We start from the raw sequence: 21,736 nt of genomic DNA on the forward strand, positions 1-21,736 counted from the left end.
AGGGGAGGACCCTGGAAAGGAGCAGTCCGCGAGCAGGAGCCAAGGACAATACAGCGACCAAGAGGGGAGCCGAGGAAGGTGCTTGTGTCACCGGGACAGGCCGTGGCTTTGTCCCTTAGGTTCCCCTCCAGGCCGGACCGAGCCGGTCAGCAGCAGCGACGGCCGCCCACTCCCTCTGCGAATGTGGGCGGGGCAAAAGCGGCAAAGTGGGGGAGGAGCCGCGTGGGCCCCGCCCCAACTATTGTGCCGTGGGAGCGGGCGGTGAACGGCGCGGCGCGAGCCAATCAGGACGCGGCATGCAAATAAGCAGGCCCGCCAGCGGCCCAGAGCGGCGCTGACGCCAAGATCCCATCGCGGATCGCACTGGAGCGTGTGCCCAGCGGGTGCGGACTTGGTGAGCGGGTCTCCCGGGGCCAGGGCACCAGGGCCAGGTGGACGGAGGGCGGACCCACTGGGCCCAGAGATGGACGGAGACTGGATGCGCACTCCCTCGGGGGCCCCAGCCCCGACGACTCTGGACACGGACGGTGCTGAGACGCCCACGGGGCTCCGAGCAGAAGACCGGCCGGACATGTGAAGGACGTGGGGTGCGGGGAGCCAGGGACCAGCGGCCCACGGACGGAGGGAGACGCAGACCCACGGAGGGCTGGGGGCACCCTCACACCATCTCCCCGACCGGTTCAGAGAGGAATCTGCGGCTGCATCGCGGAACCAACGAGAGAGGAAGAGGGCAGTGGACCCGGCCACCTGCACCATGACCAGCTGTCGCCACCATTCGGGATACTTGGCGGACGACGAGGCTGGCCACACCACCTGCGTGGCCCGGGTAAGTGTGCCCAGCAGGGCCCAACTCTGAGCCTTCAACATGTTCCTCACCAGTTCTGGTGCCCCAGATCACAGCCCCCTTTCTCACTTCCTACTGATGTCCTCTCTGGACCTGTTAGTGACCTGTTGCCTTGACCACTCCTAGTTACCCCTGCTGGGCCCTACCTAGTCACCTCGGTCTCCGTCTCATTCCCTGTGTCCCCTGATCTCGGATTGGGAGGGGCATGGTGGACTAGAACCCCAGAGTGGGAGCATAGAGTCTACTTGGGGCCTACGGCTCGAGGGGCAGAAGCAGCCATGGGGCGCACAGGGCTCAGGACCACAGGTAGTCTGTACAGACCAGCAGTGGGGACGGGGCTCAAGGGGTTTTGTGATTCATGTCCTGGGTGAGGGCAGAAGTGGGCTTTCAGACTCCCCAGCCAGGTCTTGGGTATGTGAACTGTACGTGTCAGGGAGGCTTCAGGGCAACCCTGAACAGATCCCCACTTTACAAGAGAGGAAGTTGGACCTCAAGAGGGGCCTTCGTGCCCACAGTCACATGGCCTGAAGCTGGCAGAGCCAGGGTCCAAATCCAGGGCTGCCTGGCTCCAAAACCTAGTTCCTGGGACTTCCCTAGTCCAGTTGTTAAGACTCCACGCTTCCACTGCAGGGGGCACGGGTTCAATCCCTGGTTGGGGAACTAAGATCCTGCATGCTGCGTGGCACGGCCAAAAAAAAAGGAAAAACAGTTTCTTCCACTGCCCACTTCCTACCCAGTTCCTGGTGCCTTAGGAGGACCCCAGGGGACCCCTCCCCCCATGGGGCATCACTGCCCACTGTGATATGCCTGTCTGCTCAGGTCCAGCCATCTAAGAAGTCACTGTTCCCGGAAATGGGGCAAGCCTCCAAGCTGGGCCACACACCACACCCCACTTCGACGCACGGCCCCTCAGGCAGTTCAGGGCTCCGCAGCCACCGCCGAAACCCCAAGGGCCCTCGACCCTTTAGGAGCTTCCTGGATTTCCTTGTCGAGGGTCAGGTGCTGGACAGCCTGCAGACGGTGGTGGAGGAGGCAACTGAGCTCATGGCCACCGTAATGACAGAGGCTGGGGTGCCGCTGGTGGAGGTGGAGGACCCGATGGAGGTGCCAAGGGGTGGGCGTCAGGCGCGGGCCCGGCCCATCGTCAGTACCGTGCACCAGCACTGCACCCGGCCGACCCTCTGCATGGGGCGCCCCAACAATTACCCGTCCTGCTCCAGCTCCATGTCCGACTCCCACAGCAGCTTCACGGCCAACTGGCCGGGCTCCCATAGCTGGGACAGCGACCTGAGTGCCCGCAGCTTAGGTGCACTGCCACCCATGAAGGACAAACTCCTGCTGGAGAAGAACCTCAAACGGCTACTGCAGCTGGAGAACAGAGGGGTGAGGTCTGGGGCTGCGGCCCAGGTGGGGCGGGGGTGGACCCCAGCCCAGAGCTCAGGGCCAGGCCTGGCTTGGCTGCCCCTGGACGCCTCTGAGAGTCCTCCTCTCTCTGCAGAAAGGCCAGGGGCAGTCCTGCCCCCACGGGGACTCCCTGCCATGGGACTCACCGGGCAGCCAGACCAGCAGCCAGTGGACCCTAGAGCAGCCCCTGTCCTGGTTCTCAGGCCTGCTGGGCTCGAGCTCAGGCACGCCCAAAGCGTGGGAGCTGGGACCAGCAGAGCGGGAGCTGATCTTCCTCAAGCGGGAGCTGATCTTCCTCAAGCGAGAGCTGAACAAGAAGATGAAGTCCTTGCTGAGCCAGCCAGGGTCCTTTGACCTGCCCGGCTACTGTGCGCTCCGAGAGCCCCATCGGACCCTGGACTTCCTGGCTGAGCACCACCTGTTCCCCGCCCTGCAGGACGTGGTCAGCCAGGCTGTGGACAAGCTCAATGGTGCCTGCCACAGAGACAGTTGCCCTCTCTTCCCGTCAGAAGGGGAGCCCTCCCCAGAGTCCAGCTCCAAGCTGGCCACACCCACTGATGGGGAGGAGCCCTACGATTTGCTGCCCACCACAACCTCCAGCCCCAGGATGGAGCACAGAAAGAGCATCAAGTACAGGGGACGCGGCAAGTCCAAGGAAGGTGGCTCCCCGGTGTCTAGCACCCAAGTGGCCACCAGGTTCTGCCTTGAGGTGACACCCACAGAAGAGCCCAAGGTCCCTTCACCCCACCCCAGGCAGGAGGGGCTTGACCAGGACCCCAAAGTACAGAGACTACCCATGCCCACTTCTGGGCCCCTGAGCTCCAGGCAGAGGGCCCAGCCCTGGTGGAACCTGCACCTTACCCTGCCCGCCACCGGGATTGTGGTGAAAGTGCCCTCACGACAGACCCATGTCACCACCCCGGTCTCAGCTCCGCTGGCCTCCTCCCTCCCATCCTCCTCCCACCACCTCCCCAGGTTCTCACCCCACACCTCCGTGGTAAGGGGCTTCTTGCCATCTCCTGTTGTGCCGTATCCGGAGGTGACCTCCTCAAGGTTGGGTCCAGGGTTCTTAGGGGCGGGTTTGCACTGGAAGGGCTCCTACCGCCACCGCTCCTAGCGGCCACTGTCACTAGCAGGTGCCCAGGGTCCAGGTCTCTTGCCCTGCCCTTGTGAAAACCACCTGAGTAGGGGATGAGCTGATGAGGGGACCAGGAATCCTGGCCTAGCTACTACCATATGTTGTCAAAGATGAATAAAGACTATTTTTTATTCTGGGTATTCTTTTAACGTTTGCATGTGAATCTCAGAGGCCCTCCCATGTGAGGAGGGTCCTGTCCCTTGTGGACAGTGGTCTGAGCCCAGAGTAGGGCCCTGTGTCTGCGGTCTAGCCCCCTCTGGTCCTGCTGCCCAGGACAGGACTCTCCAGTGTGTCTGCCCCGCCAAGAGGGAGTTGCTTGGGAAGGGTGCGGAGAGGACTTGGTGGCTTAACCCTGGTGGCTCCCCAGTGTGGCCCCTGACCCTCCTTTCACCCATCAAGGCCTAGGCATGCTTCCCTCCTCTGAACCCTGGCCTAGGCGAGGGTTGTGCAGGCTCCCTTTTGGCTGATACAGTGACTGATGTCACTGGCCTTGTCCCAGGCCTGACTGGTGTGGCTGGCATGATAACAGGGTGGTAAGTAGGCGGTGGGCCAGCACGCAGGACCCCAGCTCAGCTTTCCATCGGGCCAGCAGAGCAGATGTGGTGAGGCCGCACCCTGAGTGGACTGAGCGTGGCGCCGCGTGGGTGACGCGGAGGATGCTCTGGGGGGGAGGGCACCCAGGGTGGCAGGCAGAAGTGGATGACGTGTCTCCCTTTCCCTCCCTGCTGCCACACAGAGCCCCAATTACAAATTCACCAAGAAGAAGACGCTGCCCTCCATCCTGTCCAAGTCCACCACCATGTCCCGCCTCTCCAACCCCCGGCACGAGGAGCTCGTTGACTACCTGAAGGGCCAGGCTGTGTCCTTGCTTGCCTGCAAGTACAGGTTTGAGAAGAACCTCACTGGGCAGCTGGGCTTCATCTCCTTCCCCATCACTGAGGCACTCCTGGACCTCTTCCTGGGCTTCAGGAAGGTGAAGGGCTCGCGCATCCGTCTGTCCTCCACAATCGACTGGAGCTGCCTGCTGCGCAGGCTGGAGGAGGCCGAGTTTAGCCAGCGGTCACCCCAGCGGGCATCCCGGCCCCCTTCCCAGCACACCTCCCAGCACAGCACCCCCCAGCGCAGCATGCAGACACCCACCGCGCTGTCCGCCAGGACCCACAGGGTCCAGGACAAGCCCACAGGGTCCTCCCTCAACATGAGGTCCCCGGGACCCCGGCTACTTGCCTCACAGGAGCTCCCGGCAGCCGCGGAGCAGGAGCCCGCCAGACCGCCAGAGCCCAAGCTGTTCCTGTCCCCCGCCAACACTGGCGTGGCGTCCCATCAGTCCGACCAGACAATGGACGTGGAGGGCCACCAGAGCATCGAGGAGGAGGAGGAGGACAAGGAGGAGGATGGAGAGGAGGAGGAAGAGGACGAGGATGACTTTGGAGATGAGGGCGAACCCCAGAGCTCCCTGGAGCCTCAAGAGGAGGCTGTGGTCAGTGCCACGGCGGCAGGCTCAGGTGTGGGCCATGGTGACTGCCCATGGGGCCCCTGAAGTGCACTGAGTGCTCCATGCCCCACTCCTTCCACCCCAGCGGCCACTGCCCTCACAGCCATCCCACCCTGAGCAGAGGTCAGAGCAGCTGGTGCCCACGAGGAGCTCTGCTGAGCCTCTCAGGGGAGCCAACGGGAGAAATAAAGCTTGTGTTGATGAAACACGGTTTTCCTGTCAGAGATCTCAGCCATCCTTCTGACCACCTGCCCCCGGGGAGCATCTCTGGAGAGCTGGGCCAGGCCTCCACGGCAGCTGCCGGTGCCCTGAGCCCCGTGACCTCCTGGGCTCTGCTGCTGGCTCTTCTGCACTCCAGTCTGCACCTTCCTGCCTCTTCAAGCCTCTTAGGACTCATGGTCCCCACCCTCACAGCCCCTGTGCATCACACTCCCACTTCCCTAGGGCTCCTCCTCTGCCAGGGCGTATCCTCCCTCTCCTGATGCTCCCACCACTACCTGTCTTCCTAATTTTTGTTGTTGTTGTACGCATGCTTCTCACTGTTGTGGCCTCTCCCGTTGCGGAGCACAGGCTCCGGATGCACAGGCTCAGCGGCCATGGCTCACGGGCCCAGCCACTCCGCGGCATGTGGGATCCTCCCGGACTGGGGCACGAACCCGTGTCCCCTGCATTGGCAGGCGGACTCTCAGCCACTGCGCCACCAGGGAAGCCCCTGTCTTCCTAATTTGTATTTCTCAGCTCGTGCTCCTGAGGTCACGCAGGGGCTGCTGGTAGGTCAAGCCATGGATTGGCTGACCCAGCTGGCTGTGTGACTATCCCTTCCGCAGAGGCCCTGGGCAAGGCAGCTCTCTTTCTTGAAGGGTCTGTGGGCTCGGCTGGTGCTGTGCTCAGAGGATCTCACGTCCAAGGTTCTCCTGGAGCTTCTGGCCATCCGGTGCCCCCAGCTCCTCCCCTCTGCCTTCCTCAGGCAGCCTGTTTGTTCCCCTTCAGGCATCTTCACCCAGGGAGCAGCTCCACCCCTACCCCCACCCTGCCCCTATGGTGGAGAGAAGATGCTTAGCCTCGCTGAGCAGGCCGCCATTTCGGGGAGGCTGGTGGATCTCTCATGCCTCCCCTGGAGCCCGCCAGGTGCGCAGAGGCCAGACCTGCTTGGCTCGGCCTGACCGTGCTCAGTGGCCCACAGGTGAGGACACAGCAACTATGGAGCTTCCTCTGGAACCAGGCAGGGAGGACCCCGCGATTCGGGGAGGAGGACCTGCTCCTCTGACTGGCAGAGGGGCCAGGGTCCTAGGTGGGGAGTCAGGGACCCATTTTCCCACAGAGCTGTTGTGACAAGGATCCTTCAAAGCACATGCTTGGTGCTGATGCCTATCCTCCGAGGCCACCACTGCCACCACCGCCACCATGTGAGGCCACAACAGCTGCTTTGTACATTACTGCCATATCACTTGGCCACAGTTGATTGGCCCTACTGGTGCATCCAATACCCTCTGGCTTCCAGGTCCTGCTGCCCAGTCTTCAAGGGAGAAGAGTGTATGTCCCCACCCCAGCCTCAGAGGCACACATCTAGGCCCTGGGGTGGGAGCAGCCCCTTTGGGCACCACTGGTACATGATGCTAGAGACTGGTCCCCTTAGCTCCTGTTTCAGGCATCTGTTGCCATGTAACAAACCAAGATTTAAGTGGCTTCAAACAAAATCATCATCTGTAATGATTCTGAGGGGGTTCTACGGGCTCAGCTGGCAGTGGTGTAGCCAGAGCAGCTGGGGTGGGAGTGCTGCTTTCGGCTGGGGACTGGGCTGAGGCTAGGACATCCCTCGTGGACCCTCCCCTTACATCATCTCTCTCCCCGTTGCCCCTGGCCATTCAAGGGTCTGTCTGGGCAGGGGCTGGCTTCCTAGAGGGAGGAAGCAAGAACCACCAGTGAGTGCTCTGGCAGCCTGTGCTCAGAAGTCCCCAAACAGCACTTCTGTAGCATTCTTGTGGTCAAAGCCAATTATGATGCGTGCCCAGATCCAAGCGGAGGGGGAAGGGACTCCACGACTGGGGAGAGGAGCAGGTTGTGCTCACAGGGGTGGGAGGCATTGTTAGCAGATGTATTTGGAGACTAACACCTCTCCATCCTCCTTGGCTGACTGCACCTTGAGCAGTGCCTGGAACTGAGTTGAGTCAATCACGTCCCCTCTTGAGAATCTGAACCTGGAGACAAACTGTGGTATCCAGGTGGAGGGCCCCGAGCATCTGCCCATGAGGTGAGCAGGAAAAAGGAACAGCTAGGAGAAGCCATGAGGCTCCAGAGACTCAGGGAGAGCCGTGTTGGCTTCCCGACTTCAGCCCTGGGGTCTCTGCTGCTCTTGGAACCCTTTCTTTGCCTGTCAGGGAGATTACTCGCTGTGTCCTTACCATTGTCTGCTCCCAGTGCAATGGGAAGCTGTTGGCAGCTTTCAGCAGGCACCTGGCATGATCTGATTTATACTTTTTTTTTTAAAGTTTTTATTGAATTTGTTACAATATCGCTTCTGTTTTATGTTTTGGTTTTTTGGCCCCAAGGCATGTGGGATCTTAGCTCCCTGACCAGGGATCAAACCTGCACGCCCTGCATTGGAAGGCAAAGTCTTAATCACTGGACCACGAGGGAAGTGCCTTGATTTATGCTTTTTAAGACAGAAATCACTTTCCTGGGTGGAGAATGTCTTGGAGGGGCCCGAGTAGCAGGGAAATCTTCTAGGAGGGGTGGTCGATATCTGAAGGGGAGATGGAGTGGCTTGGATTAGGGTGGTGACGGGGGACGCAGGAGAGATGCCTTCCAATCTGTTTTGGAGTCAGAGCCATCAAGACATGCTGGGGTAGATGTGAGGAGTGTGGTAAAGAGAGGAATCAAAGATGAATCCCAGGTTTGGGGCTTGAACAACTTGTAAATGAGGTGCTGTTCCTGAGACTTGGAAGCCTGGGGGAGGAGCAGTGTGAGGGAGACCGGGGAGTCCTTCTTGGGGCATATTAGGTTTGAGATGCTTGTTGGTGTGTCCGAGAAGACACACCCAGATTGTACTCTAGCCCTCAAGGGCAGGGTCTGCCAAATCCAGGGCAGACTGTAAGCATTTTTTTAACAGACACACAGTTATTTATTTATTTTTGGCTGCATTAGGTCTTCATTGCTGCACGTGGGCTTTCTCTAGTTGCGTCGAGCGGGAGCTACTCTTCGTTGCGTTGCGCGGGCTTCTCATTGCGGTGGCTTCTCTTGTTGCAGAGCATGGGCTCTAGGTGCACGGCCTTCAGTAGTTGTGGCATGTGGGCTCAGTAATTGTGGCTCATGGGCTCTAGAGCGCAGGCTCAGCAGTTGTGGTGCACTGGACTTACTTAGTTGCTCCTCAGCATGTGGGATCTTCCCAGACCAGGGCTTGAACCCGTGTTCCCTGCATTGGCAGGCGGATTCTTAACCACTGCTCCACCAGGGAAGTTACCGTAAGCCTATTAGACACTCTAAACACTGAAAAGATCAAGACACCTTGACCCATATAGAATTCAAAATAAAGACAATGTTAAACATGAAAACCAGGACTTCCCTGACTGTCAGGTGGTTAAGACTCTGTGCTTCCACTGCAGGGGGCCTGGCTTCTATCCCTGGTCAGGGAACTAAGATCCCACAAGCCCCATGGCCCCAGGGGTGGGGGTAGGGAGACATGAAAACCAAAAAATAACCCATTGCTGTAATTAAAATGGCTCTACGCTGGATTTTCTGAATGCAAAATTCTGGATGATTTAATTAAACACGAATTTTTCTCCCTGCTTTGCTGGTGCACCAAGTGCGCGGGTGGTCAGCCTATTGAGTAACATATCCCAGAGCCGGTTCCTGGGCTGGGCTGAATTGATGGGTCTGGAGTGAATTCAATGTAAGAATGTTCCACGAATGAATAAATAAACAGTGGTTTAAGTTTCCCCCCTTATACCGACTGAGCTGACAGCCCTCTGAGAAGGCAGTGAGTCCCAAGCCTGGGACACACAGTCACCCAGGCTTGCTTCCCAGTCGCTTGGTCTCCCAGGGCTCCAGGTTCCCAAGACAGCTCTGGGGCTTTCTGGTGACCACCTGCCACTACCCTCTACATCACAGCTCCCTGCTGCCCTCTGCTGCCCAGTGGCCTAGGGACCATGAGAAGCCCTGGAAGGGGTCAATGAGTGGCTCAGGGAATTCAGAAACCCCAGGGTCCAGGGACTGAGGTGACTCAATGTCAGAGAGTGGGCAATGACCGAGCAACTGGGGGATTAGTTAATCCCGGGGTCCAGGGACTGAAGGACCAGGTGACTGAGTACCTGAGATGCCCCCACTTGTGACCACATAATCTAGTGGTCGAGCAACCTCAAGACCCTGCAGCTGCGGGCCCAGGGTCCGAGGGAGAGACCATGATTGAGGGCTCGGGGGTCTAGGATCAAGGGGCTTCGTGAACTGGCGAACCGAGTGTCCCGGGACCTGGCGGTCGCTGGACGGTCGCCCTCGCCTCTGTCCACACTCCCTCCGCTCGACGCTGCCCCGGCTTACTCATTACTGAGTCCTCGGAAGCGTGGACCAATCAAAACACTCCTCGTGTCTCCAGTCCCCTCCCAGCCGCTGCTCTGGAAGGCTATGGGCGGGTCCTTTCCACGCGGACCCAATGGAAGTGCAGGCGGAGCGCCGTGCGGGCTGGCGATTGGCTGCCGTTGCGGACACTGTCAGAGCCGGATTGGCCGGCGGCGGAGACGGAAGCGACCAGGGCCCGAGTTGCCGGAGCCCGGCCGGGGCGATGAGGAGCGCGGGCCGCGGCCGAGCTGCCGGCCCGGCGCTGCTGGGGGTGCTGCTGGCGATCTCGGTCCCGGGCAGCTGTGCCGTCAAGACCGGCGCGGGGGTCGTGACCTGCGGGTCGGTGCTGAAGCTGCTCAACACGCAGCACCGGGTGCGGCTGCACTCGCACGACATCAAATACGGATCCGGTGCGCGGGCCGGGGCGGGGGTCTGACGTCGGGGTTCTGCGGACCAGGGGGCTGGGGGTCATCAGGGTCTGGAGTAGTTGGGGGCCGAGGGCCACAGGCCGGCGGTTCGAGGGGGTCTTCGGGATGCCGTTCGGAGCTGTGGGCCAAGGGACTTGGAGTGCGGCCGGAGGCGGGCGGGGGCTGGGGGAGCCGTTGGATCCCAGGGTTGAGGTTGTCCGGGAAAGCTGATGGTGTCCGGGTCGAGGGTCGGAGTTCCCGCGTTGACAGCGACCCCGGGGGTGGGGTGTCGCCCCCCAGGCAGCGGCCAGCAGTCGGTGACCGGCGTGGAGGCGTCTGACGACGCCAACAGCTACTGGCGGATCCGCGGCGGCTCCGAGGGCGGGTGTCCGCGCGGGTCCCCGGTGCGCTGCGGGCAGGCTGTGCGGCTGACGCACGTGCTCACCGGCAAGAACCTGCACACGCACCACTTCCCGTCGCCGCTGTCCCACAACCAGGTGAGCCCCTGGCGTGTGTGCGAGGGGCCCGGCATCTGCTCGGAGCCCCAGCTTCCTGGGTGAAACGGGAATTACAAGTCAGAAGTGTTTGCCGAGCGCCCCCTCGGGGAATGCAGAGGTGACTACTCCAGGGTCCTGTCCCCTGGAGCCCTTAGCCCAGCGGGGACACAAACAGGAAGAGCTGTCCGTCTGGATAGCTCCACTCCTGGGGGCGAGTTGGACACAGGAGGGGGATCCGCATGGCCGTTGGGGTGGGGAATGGGAACCCCGCGGGGAGGAGGAACTGGGGCTGGGCCTGGAAGGATGAGTAGGAGTCCGCCAGGCCGCAGAGAGGAGAAGGGCATCTTTCCAAGCCTGGGGAAGAGCCTGTGAGCGGAGTTCATTGGAACTGGGTGGGAGGTGGTACTGGAACAGAGGGTGCTTTGGGGAGGTTATCAGAAGGAAAGGATGAGATAATAGAACCTTGGCTGTCAGCCTGAAGGGTAGACTTGATGCTGAGTGAGGGTCAGAGGGGTTAGGACAGGAGAAACCCAGCGGAGGAAGGAGGGGGATGACTTGGTTCTGTGGGGGCCACTGGTCACCGTCCAGGCAGCTGAGGTGGGGTGTGCATGTGTTTGAAGAGCTGGTGTTGGGGAGGCCCTTCTGGATGCTGGGGATGGGGATGGGGGTGTCCCAGTTTGCAGCTGTGGAAGCTGAGGCTCAGAGAGGTGCAGGGAAGGACCTGGGTGTGAGTGCAGCTGCCAGGCAATTGCCCATGGGGGACTCAGTGTGCCCTTTGTCATGCGTGACCACTGTCCTCCCACACCACCACCGCCCCCACAGGAGGTGAGCGCCTTTGGGGAGGACGGCGAGGGTGATGACCTGGACCTGTGGACGGTACGCTGCTCGGGGCAGCACTGGGAGCGGGAGGCCGCCGTGCGCTTCCAGCACGTGGGCACTTCTGTGTTCCTGTCGGTCACCGGCGAGCAGTACGGGAGCCCCATCCGGGGGCAGCTCGAGGTGCATGGCATGCCCAGCGCCAACACCCACAATAGGTGGAAGGCCATGGAAGGCATCTTCATCAAGCCCAGCGTGGAGGCCTCTGCAGGCCACGATGAACTCTGAGTGCCGTGGACCTGCGGGTGGAGGGCAGCAGGGTGGGTCATCTGCAGGGCCACTCTTGGGGGAGACTTTGAGTTTGTAGGGGTTCTCAAGTGCCTTTATGATTAAAGAATATTGGCCTGTGGTTGCATTTTGCTGTGAGCCTGGGGGCGACCAGGAGCTGCCAGCTGGCCCAGGTCAGCATCTCTTCCTCAGTGCAAATCCTCTGTCCCACAGATGGCAGCTTAACCCATCCAAACCTCTCTGATGCTCTTCCGTGCACTCCCAACACTGCCCAGGGCCATCACAGCTCCCTCTCCACCCTCAGATGGTCCAATGGCCCCAGTGACTCCAGTTCCCCAGCCCCTGAGCTTCATGAACCTTCCTGATGAGGGCTGGGGCCTCAGCGAGGTAGCAGGGGCCCCACTCTCTACCAGCTGGGATGGGCACAAGCTCTCCAGCCCCTCATCCCTTGAGGTGCACCCCCTCCTCCTGGCACCCCTCCACTGGCAGTTGTGACAGTCTGGACACTTGCCTTTGACCAAGCACTGGGTCAGGACTCTGCTCATCTGCTGGAAATTTGCATCGCAGGATCCCTCTCGGTGCAGATGGCACCCCACACACCCAGCCAGCCCAGACGTGTGGCATCTCACGCCCCACTATAACCTTTCAAAGTCCGGAGGCCCTAACAAAACTTCAAAAGATATTGCAAAGGAAGATAACCACAGAGAACTGCCAGCTGCAGACATCTGAGAAGGCTTCCTGGAAGAAGAGGCACAATTTGAGCCGGCAAAGCATTACAATTTAAAGAAAGGAGCAATAAATAGGCGGGCCCTGATAAAGGAAGGTAATAGCTATTTTGCTGGTGTGTGGGTGACCTCTAGAGGTTATGGCGGAGATTACAGTCAGAGAGGCTTGGGCAGCTGCCACTTTCCTGCAGGAAAATGAAAGAGCTGAAGGAGAGGCTGGGGGTGGCAACTGGTTGGAAGGGTCTTAGAGGAGGGTGAGCAGAGCACCTTACTTCTGAGAAATCAATTGACCTTAGGGGGTGGGAGAAAAGCTCTAGCCAATTGTGAGACCTGAGGGGAGGAGGGTCATAATTAGGCCCTTTACGCCCCTGCCCCCTCCCCCATGAGGTCCTGCTCTGCTCAAACCTCTTGAGCATCGTCTACAAGTCTCCACTTCTCTCCCATCACTCACCTGACCTGAGACAGGAGTGCAAGCAGATGATTGGGAAGTGATCCCAGAAAACACTGGGGCAGAGGAGTGGGGCTCAGAGGAGCAGGCAAGGCAGCTGGTGAAGGTTGCATTACTGAGCAAGTCACCCCTGTGGGCAACTAGGGCTTCATCCCACCGGGGAGCACTGGGTCTCCATGTAGAACATGCATCAAAGTTGTCCCAACCGGGCTTCCCTGGTGGCGCAGTGGTTGAGAGTCCGCCTGCCAATGCAGGGGACATGGGTTCGTGCCCCGGTCCGGGAAGATCCCACATGCCGCGGAGCGGCTGGGCCCGTGAGCCATGGCCGCTGAGCCTGCGCGTCTGGAGCCTGTGCTCCACAACAGGAGAGGCCACAACAGTGTGAGGCCCGCGTACCGCAAAAAAAAAAAAAAAAAAAAAAAGTTGTCCCAACCAAGGGGCAAGAAAGTGGGGGTACTTATCCAACCAGCATATCTTCTCTCATTGGCTGAGGGCTGCTGGGCAGGTGGGAGGATTACTCTGCAGCACTTCCCACTTGCCCTGTATTCTACAGCCAGAATGAAGACCTTAGGCAGAGCCGCAGGTGCCAGCAGGGAACATCCTTTTGGTAGAGGTGAGTGCCAAGGGGGTGTAGGCGGGGCACCAAAAGTGTGGCGCACACTGCAAATCTAAGGGGCATTCCTCTGATCCACCCCTGGCCCCTCTGGGCTGTAAGAACCCACTTCTGCCTCTGTTACCTCCCTACCACCACACATAAAAAAGTGAGGAGTGTTAATTAAGAGCAGACTCCAACAGTACACAGCATGTAAAAATCCTTGGGAAATCAAGGCCAAAGCTGTGGGAGCAGGTGAGAGGGCTGCAGGCAGAATGCAGTACAAGACCAAAAATTAAAACCGCAGCAGCAGCCGAGCTCTCATTTATTGAAAACTAAGTGCCAGGCACTGGGCCAACGATTTACAGACCATCTCATTTGCTCCTGGCAACAACCCTACGAAGCATAGCACGTTCAACTGTTATCTTAATTTTGCAGAGGAGGCAACCGAGGTTGCTAAAGATTCAAACCCAGCTCTGCCTGCCTCCAAAACATTTGCTCTCAGCCACTGGACTGAGAGAATAAAAGAGGAGGGGGCACAGATGCACAGTAGCCTAAGCACCACCCGCTCCAACACACACTGCAGCTCTATGAGGGCCAGGCGGGCCGCGTACATCCTTCCGGGTCATCAGCTCTGCGAAAGCACTTAATGAATGCTTATCCGCAGTCACGCAGGGACCCAAGCGACGCCCCCTTCCCCGTGCCTCCCACAGATCCACAAGCCTCCAGGGGCTCCAAGACCAGGTCCCGCAGCCCAGGCCCACCCTTGGGCTTCAGACAAATCTCATTTGGGTCAAGTCGGGCGATGCGGTGGGGTTTGGGTGGGGAGGTGGCTATCCCAGCCAGGAAGCCCACCGCAGCCGAACATGCCATCCGAGAGGCACAGGGAGCAATTTCAGTTTGCAAAACGGGGCAACCTGCGGCCCGGTTGGTGCAGGCTTGACCGCGGGTCCGGACATTTTCCTCCAGTCGTAGCCCCCTCCCCAGCGGGCTTGGCCGCGCGGCCGGAGCCCCCGACTGGGCTACCAAGAGCGCTCGCCCGCGCGGCGAGAAAACTCACCGAGACTAGAGCTGCGAAAAGGCGGGCAAAGTTCCCTTTGATAAGTTATGAATGGGGAGAAAGTGTTTGTAGAACTCATTGTTAAAACCGCGGAGCCTCAGCCTCTGCCCGCGCCGGGCCAATCCGGGCCCGCAGGCTATTTTGAAATCCCTCCGGCCTCAGCCAATGGGCGTGCAGAAGGCGAAGCCCCCGCCGGCGCCGGCCAATGAGCGCGGCGCTATGCTAAGGAGCCGGGGGCTGGGCCGCCGCCTGTCAGCGAGTTAAAGATGGAGCCGGCGGCGGGAGGGCGCCACGAGGTGCGGGGTGGTCCTGGGGGGCAGCGCGGGCTGACGGCCGCCGGGACCTGTCCCCGCAACCTCCCGAGTCCTGCCCCGGCCCGGGACGGAAAGGGCGTCCCGCCGCGTGAGTAGCTGGGTCCGAGGTGGGGGCGCGGGCAGGGCGGCCCTACCCGGCGGGCGGTGTGGAGGGGCGCAGCCCAGACCCCGGGCGCCCCCTCCGGGCAGGGGACCTCAGAGGGGCGGGAAGCCCCCATTCCTCTTCTCCGCTCTGGGCCGCCGGGCAGGGAATCTGTTGGGACAGAATGCGGAGCCCAACTTGGGGGCCAAGAGCCAGAGGCCAAGGATGGGGGCCGGCAGGGGCGCGTCGGCCCGGAGTGGGACCACCCTTCTTCTCCCGGAGCCTCAGGCCGTGGGAGGGCGCAGGGTCGTCGGGCTATATCCACTCCCGCCCCAGGCGCGAGTGGGTTTCGGACCGCGTTGAAGCGCGGTCCCCTCTCCTTTGTGTGTGCGCCCTTTCCCGGGCGCGCTCCCGCTCAGGGTGTGGAGCTGCCCCCCTCAGTCTAGGGTCGCAACCCCACGGCAATCTGGAGGGTGCTGGGGAGGGTCCGGCCCCTCTGGGGTCCTGAGGACTCCGAGGATCGCAGCCCCGCTGAAATCCCCTCCCCGCCCTGCTGTCTAGGAACGGGGCCCTAGCCCCACCCACCTACGGTTGGGCTTCCCGCTCTGCGTGTATTGGGGGTGATGGGGCTCCCCCCTGCTGGCCGCAGGTGCTCTGACGAGGTTGCACTACTGTGCTTTGAGGAGCAGTGCAATGATATTGTCAAAGCATCGGGGACCAGCCTTGGGGACCCCTTCCCCCATACTGCTACTTTCCCTCCCCAGGCCTGGCCCCTGGACCTGCAGGCCCTCCCCTCCCCCTTGCCCAGCTCCTATCCCTTCTCCATGGAAACTTGAGATCCTGGCCAGGCCTGGGCCTCTGGGGTCAGAGGGCACCCTTTCCCCAGGCAGAGGCCCCGCCCCAGGCCCCAGTGGGCCTGCATTCCAGGTCTCAGATCCCCACGTACCACTGGGAGAGGCACTGGCAGGCCTGCCTGACACTCTTTCCCTGTTGCACTACTGTGGGCCACTGGGAAGCAGTGCAATGATGAAAGGGCATCGGTCAGGCCCAGCCCACCACCCACAGTGCCTGGGAGGTGGGGGGGAGTCTTGCTGCCTCACTCCACTAACCAGCAGTAAGGCGCAGGTGCGGAGCTCGTCTGGACTCTCCATCGGAGGATCAGGTGAGGGCAGAGCTGGGGGGTCCTCCGCCAACCTGTCCATCTGGGTCATGGCTGGACAGGGGGAAGGGGCAGAGGCCTCCGACTCAGAAAAGCTATGGTTTGAAGAGGATCTTTACAACCAGCTCCCAGGTAAGCCTGTGGGCTTGAGGTTTGGTCAGGGCCCTGTGGAGAAAGAGGCCCATTGCTTTGCACGGAGGGTTTGCCCGGGCCTGGCTCAGAGCCAGCTCAACAACCTTGACTCCGTGGAGGTGCCCTGGGCCCAGCCTTCCTGGAAGGCCTGGGGAGGGCCAAGCTCTGGAGAGAATGTTCTCCTGGGTTCTCAGCAGGAGCAGTACTAGCTGGGCGGACAGTGGACTCGGGATACAAAGCCTGCAGCTCACGTCCTCCAACCATGCCCACTTGTTCTCTTACAGGGACATGTGCTGCCCTGAGCCTGCAGGAGAGACTGTGAGGTGCCTGGCATGCCCACCCTCACAGCTGGAATCGGGGGGAGTGGAGCCCAACTGCCAAGAAGCCTGGCCCCAGGCGTGCTTGCAGGGTCACCTTCAGCATCAGGACCAGACACAAAAGATTTTGATGTGCCCAGTGACAGCCACTCAAGCCTGTCTCCTTGAGAGGAGGCCCAGGTCTCCGGATGGGCATTTGGGAGTACCCCTCACCAATGGTTGAGCACAGAGGGACCCTGGCTTCACCCCCACCCTGGGTGTAGAAGCCCTGGCATCCGGGAAGGATGAGGGGAAATGACACATGCTCCTCTGTCTCCTAGGCCTGACCCCTTGGGGTTCCTCCATCCCAAGGTCACCTGACTTAGGCCCATGGCTGGAGGTGGCCACCTCTTGCTCTCGTGCAGATTATGTACCCATTGGCCAAAGACCCCCATGCAGCTGTCTCCTGCCCTTGCTGGGAGAGGCTTGTGAACTCAGGGCACTGCTCAAATGTCCCCTCCTATGGGAAGACTTCCCTGGACTCCAAGACATCCAATGTTCCTCCACCAGAGCATGTTAGATCACATTTTTCTCCCTGTGGCTGAAGCCCTCTTTAAACGGGGAGCCCCTGAAGGCAGGGAGCATGTAGTTTGGCAGTACCTGGCACAATACACTTTAAAAATCCAAATAAACAGAAAAAGTGTAAAGTATTATAAGCATAACATGATGGGGGTGTTAATCAGGGGTCTGCCCGACCTCTCAGAGGATGCTTGTCCTGTTTTTAAAAAGGCACCTACTATGTATTTTAAAGTCAAATCTGATTTTGTAAGTCATATGGGCCCCGCCTCACATCCGGGGCCACCTGCCCGGGGCAGGTGGCAGAATGGTGGCAGAGATTTGGATGCAGGTGTATCTGAGTCTGCCTGCACCTGTAGGCGAGATGCACAGGCCATACCTTCTCCCTCCTTGGTTGTGTCCATCTTTTTTTTTTTTTTTTTGGTTGTGTCCATCTTGATCTGTGACATCAAAGCAAGAGGAAGTGAATGCCACCTCTTGTGTTGGGGAGAGCTGGGGCTGGCCGTTTGGTGGTAGGAAGTGAAAAAATCTCAGGTGCACTCCATGGATCACAGGGCTGATGGAGAGGGGGCTGGGTTAGGAGGGGACCTGAACTAAGCAGTCCAGGGCACACCCCCTCATCAGCAGCAGGGGTGGATGGTGGGGTCGGCCACTGACCAAGTAGGAGAGGGAAAAGAGAAGCAGATTTTTGGGTGGAAGGGAAGAAGCTGCATGCCAATTCGGATGTGCTGAGCGTGAGATGCCCAGGAAACGTCCCCTGGGGACACTTATTTGTGGGTCTGTAACTCAAGGGACTTGGGGTTAAAGTCAGTTCTGGGTTGGGACTAAGAAGTGGGTAAGATGTCCAAGAAGGTATGGTAAAGACAGGACCCTCATGAGGAGAGGAGACAGGATAGAAGCGGGAGAGGAAGTCAGAAGAGCGTGAAAAGTCCGGGGCTAGAGGAGTTGGGGGCAGAAAGAACTCTTGGGGCCTTGTCTACAGACGGTGAGGAGGGGAGCAGCCAAGATGGGAGGTACTGGAGTCCGGCCGGGGGCCGAGCGCCTCAAAGAAGTTGTGAGAATTGGCTTGGCCACGGGCGGGACCCCGGGGTATGGGCCTCCGCCAGGGGTAGCTGCGTCCCGCCGTCCGTCCCGTCGAAGCGTGAAGGCGCATGCGCAGAGCGGCGGGCATTGTCACGTGCGGCTCTCTCGCGCGGATTGGCCCCTGGTCTCCCGAGACTGGCCCGAGCTGTCCGTGCGGCGGCGCGCGCGTAGGGATCCTGCGTAGGCGCGGCGCGGCGGAAAGGGGACCACGGTGCGTCCCCGGGCCTGGCCCTCTGGGGCCGACCCCTCCTCTCCCTGACCTGGGCGGGAGGATGGGCGCGCCCGGACCCCGGTGGCCCCGCCTGGATAGTGACCCGAGCTCTGGCCCTCGGGGGGGGGGTCTCCCTCCTCCCCTCCTGGGGCTGGTGGAGTGGGCGCGTCCGGGGCCCCGCCCCGACGGCCGCTCCGCCCCCAGGCAGCCGGGCAGCCGAAGCCCTCGAGAATGGAGGTTCTGGACGAGTTCGACAGCGAGTTCCCGCTGAGTGTGACCTTCTGCCAGCTCATCCCCGAGGAGGACTTCGAGAGGCAAGCGGCGACCTACACTGAGAGCGCGCTGCGCCTCCTCTTCCTTAGCCTCGACCGCAACCCGGCGCTGGATGAGAGGGTGGTGCGCAAGGGCAAGCAGGCGGAGTGCGAGCGGCGTGGGCTCCTGTCCTTCCTCTGGGTGCGGGCCCGGGAGGGCGGGGCTCCGGGGTTCCGAGGTGGGGGCGGGGCGCCGGTGTCCGCCCTGCTTGAGCTGCTGGTAGGGGACTTTAAGGAGGCAGCCCCGGCTAGGCGGCTCACCCGTCCAGCTTCCTCCTCCCTTCCTCTCCCGCTGTCGTCGCAGGCCAAGGTCTCGTGTGCCGTCCAGGGGGAGCTGAACTGTTGCAACAGCATGGGCGCCCTGGAGATGCACCAGCGCCTGGAGCAGCTCAAGAGGCGCATCCACCGCGTGCACTTATACTCCCAGGGTGAGGCTCCATCCGCGCTGGGCTCGAGCGGCCTGGTTGACCTGACTCACATCTCCCCGGTGGTCCACAGAAGGCTATCTACGCTTGGTCTGTCAATCAGGACTCGGCAAGGCCCGCATACTGTTTGGGTGGGAGGCAAATTCGTGTACACCCCGAGCCCTGGGAGAGTGAAATGAGAGGTGACCTCATTAGTGGCCACACAGGGTGGCAGGTGGGGATTCTGGCCTCGTCTTTTGAAGTTCCTTTTGACGCGGGATGCCCTCACTTTTCCCCGATACTATGGACTAAAGAACTGTGTTGTCCTTTGGGGGACCCACTCGATGGGTTTGTATCTGTTGTCTGGGTCCACTGGTGTGTTTGCTCTTCCCCCTCTGCCTGTTATTTCTTGGATAGTCGTTCTAAAGCCTTGATGAGGTTTGGATTTGGTCCTTGGGAGTGTCCGTGTTCAGGGATGGATGGTGGTGTTGGGCTTCTTTGTCTCGCCTCACATCGGGGGGCCCAGCTCATCTGGGGGGGGGTCCCACAGCACCGTTTCATCCAACAGCTGGACCCACAGCACGTGTAGCTCTTACCGCGGTCTCCCAAGATGCTGGTGTGGTGTTATTTATCCCTGTTTTACAGAAGAGGAAATGGAGGCCCGGGGAGGTTGTCCGGCCTGTGTAGGCCACACAGGTGTGGTGGAGCTGGACTGAGACTCAGGGCTGGTGCTCAGCCTCCAGCCAGTGCTCCCTGGCAGTGCTTATCTCACTCTAGATGAGCCGTCTGAGAGGCTGCAGGAGGGGCTTGTTACCTCCTACTTTGCTGGTGGGACCCAGCTTTGAACAGTAGAAAGACCCAGACTCATCAGAACAGGAGAGAGGACGTGCAGGCCTTAGGTTCCTCCCCAAGCCCACCTCTGCAAGACTTCCTCCCCATGCACCCTTTGCGCACCCCCAGGATGACCCGGGGCTGCGTGTATTCGGTGGGCTCACTGTCTGGGGACTGGACAACCCACTGGGGTGCTGGCAGGCTCCAGGGCTTTGTGCCATGCCTGGGAGAGTGGGTGGCAGGCCAACCTGCTCGGGCCAAGCCCAGCCCTCCTTGGCGGTGACACTCCATCACTTCCTGTGAAATTCTGTCCTGGAAGGCAGACAGCCTGGCGTGGCCCCTGCATGGGCCTTGTATAGTTCGAGCTTCCCACTTCACTCGTAAGATAGAGACAAAAGTACCGTTTCCCTGTGGGGCGGTTTTGGGGCCAGTGAGGTGGCGTGTGTTCGTGCCTGTCAGTAGTGGTGCCCTTTGTGGGCCTGCCTCCCTCCTTGTTGGAGGGCCTGTGTTTGGCGCCCCCCCAACCTGTTCGGGCCTTGGGATAGGTGATCACCGACACCTTCTGTCCCAGATGCCAAGAAGAGAAGCAAGCGAAAACCGAAGAAACCAGAACCCATCCTCTTGTGGGACCGGTCGACCTCCCCGTGCCTGCCACCAACCCTGCTGCCACTGCCTGCCACCACCATGGCCTCCATGGTGGCCCCATCAACCTCTGTCTACACTCTGCCCAGGGTCTTTGGCCCCTTCCCTCCGCTGCCCAGCACATCGGTCAGTGGCCCTGGGAGGGGCAGCCTCTAACCCCCTGCTCAGAAGCACCCCAGCGATGCCCGGGCCCACAGCAGTGGTTCCCAGAACTTCCTCTGCAGGCAGCAGTAGATAGATGAAAGGGGGCTGCTCTGCTCGAAGAGTTGGGCTGGGGGAGGCACAGGGCTCCGCCTGCCTGGCCTCAGTGCACTCAGTGCAATCCCGGGGCTTCCAGGGGACGCCTGAAGCCTGCCTCTCCCCGTGGGTGTCATTCTCCAGGCCACCCTCTAAGTGCCTCTGCAGTGCTCTTCCGACTCGCCTACCCTTCCTAACTCCCGCTTATCCGTCACCTGTCCCCCAGGCGGGGCTGGGATCTCCTCTGTTGGCTCCCAGCCCGCACGCCGGGCCCCATCCCCCTAACACCAAGCTCCAGGTGGCACCGAGGATGAGCCTGATGTGTTTGCTGATTGACTGGAAGGCACATCGTTCTCATAGTTCTTGGAGAAGGTGTTTCTCTTCACGATGAGGATCCCACCCTTGTCCTAAAGTTTCTTTTGTTTGCTGAAGATGGAGTAATTGGAAGTTTCGAGGTCTGAAGCAAAATTGAACTGGACTGGCCTGTCATCGAACCCGAAGAGGTGGGAGGATTTATCCTGGGCCCGAGGCAAATGAGACGGGAGGGTTTGGGGGAGCCTGCTGTGTGCCAGCTGGGCTGTGATTCCCTCCCCTCTCGTGGATCCATCCCACAATCCTGAGTGGTCCTTCCCCTCTTGGTCCTGGGGAGGAGTTGGGGCTCAGAGATCTGCCTGTGTACAGAGCCCCCGTACCCCCCGAGGCTGGGGAGGCACCCCCTGCCCTGGAGAAGCCCAGAGCTGAGTGTGTCCCCTGCCCCGCCCTGTCTTGCAGCCGCGTAGTCGATCTGACCCCCTTGGTCCTCAATCCTGGAGGCTTTCACTTCTCGTACTTGGCCAGGAACAATGCGCACAAGCTCCACTGCCCTGGCTTCCCCTGGTAAGTGTGCCCCCGAACCGTCTGGCCTCTGAGCAGCGTGCATGAGGGCTGGAAGGATATTCAGTGTGATGGTCGCTCCCACTTCCAGGATGGACCCTAATGTCGTCAGGCGTGCTGGAAAGTTGCTTCCCCTTCCTAGTGTTTGTGCTGGTGGGAAACCAGAAACAAACAGCCCAGAGGCCAACAGAAGGGAACGATTCAATCAGCTGTGGGCAGCCCCGTGCTTTATCTACATGTGTGTTTTGCAAAGCAGGGATTTACTGAATATGGGGGTTTTTTAGTTTGTTTTTTTTATTGCGGTCCGCGGGCCTCTCACT

General features: G+C 60.4%; 2 protein-coding genes across 3 annotated transcripts; both read left to right on the forward strand.

The window, feature by feature from the left end:
* The first annotated feature begins 238 nt into the window (after nucleotides 1-238).
* Nucleotides 239-5,078, forward strand: CCDC116 (coiled-coil domain containing 116). Of its 2 annotated transcripts, XM_067701429.1 has the most exons (3): nucleotides 239-826; nucleotides 1,664-2,227; nucleotides 2,343-3,538. In XM_067701429.1, the coding sequence occupies exons 1-3, from the start codon at nucleotides 755-757 to the stop codon at nucleotides 3,363-3,365; spliced, it is 1,659 nt and encodes a 552-aa protein (XP_067557530.1). In that variant the 5' UTR covers nucleotides 239-754; the 3' UTR covers nucleotides 3,366-3,538. The 2 variants fall into 2 exon arrangements, with proteins under 2 accessions (XP_067557530.1, XP_067557529.1); XM_067701428.1 differs by lacking the exons at nucleotides 1,664-2,227; nucleotides 2,343-3,538 and adding an exon at nucleotides 4,123-5,078 and having other exon boundaries at nucleotides 245-826.
* A 4,525-nt stretch (nucleotides 5,079-9,603) lies between these two features.
* Nucleotides 9,604-11,561, forward strand: SDF2L1 (stromal cell derived factor 2 like 1). The gene is made up of 3 exons (XM_067700006.1): nucleotides 9,604-9,842; nucleotides 10,140-10,336; nucleotides 11,159-11,561. The coding sequence occupies exons 1-3, from the start codon at nucleotides 9,656-9,658 to the stop codon at nucleotides 11,438-11,440; spliced, it is 666 nt and encodes a 221-aa protein (XP_067556107.1). The 5' UTR covers nucleotides 9,604-9,655; the 3' UTR covers nucleotides 11,441-11,561.
* The last annotated feature ends 10,175 nt before the right edge of the window (nucleotides 11,562-21,736 follow it).

Source organism: Pseudorca crassidens, chromosome 12 (assembly GCF_039906515.1).
Source record: "Pseudorca crassidens isolate mPseCra1 chromosome 12, mPseCra1.hap1, whole genome shotgun sequence".
Taxonomy (NCBI): domain Eukaryota; kingdom Metazoa; phylum Chordata; class Mammalia; order Artiodactyla; family Delphinidae; genus Pseudorca; species Pseudorca crassidens.

What these genes read in the sequence shown, in the direction of transcription:
- CCDC116 (XM_067701429.1), top strand. Translation starts at nt 755, where the DNA reads ATGACCAGCTGTCGCCACCATTCGGGATACTTGGCGGACGACGAGGCT. An exon ending in ACACCACCTGCGTGGCCCGG is followed by an intron (nt 827 to 1,663) that starts GTAAGTGTGCCC and finishes CTGTCTGCTCAG; the next exon opens with GTCCAGCCATCTAAGAAGTC. An exon ending in TGCAGCTGGAGAACAGAGGG is followed by an intron (nt 2,228 to 2,342) that starts GTGAGGTCTGGG and finishes CTCTCTCTGCAG; the next exon opens with AAAGGCCAGGGGCAGTCCTG.
- SDF2L1 (XM_067700006.1), top strand. Translation starts at nt 9,656, where the DNA reads ATGAGGAGCGCGGGCCGCGGCCGAGCTGCCGGCCCGGCGCTGCTGGGG. An exon ending in CGACATCAAATACGGATCCG is followed by an intron (nt 9,843 to 10,139) that starts GTGCGCGGGCCG and finishes GTCGCCCCCCAG; the next exon opens with GCAGCGGCCAGCAGTCGGTG. An exon ending in CGCCGCTGTCCCACAACCAG is followed by an intron (nt 10,337 to 11,158) that starts GTGAGCCCCTGG and finishes CCGCCCCCACAG; the next exon opens with GAGGTGAGCGCCTTTGGGGA.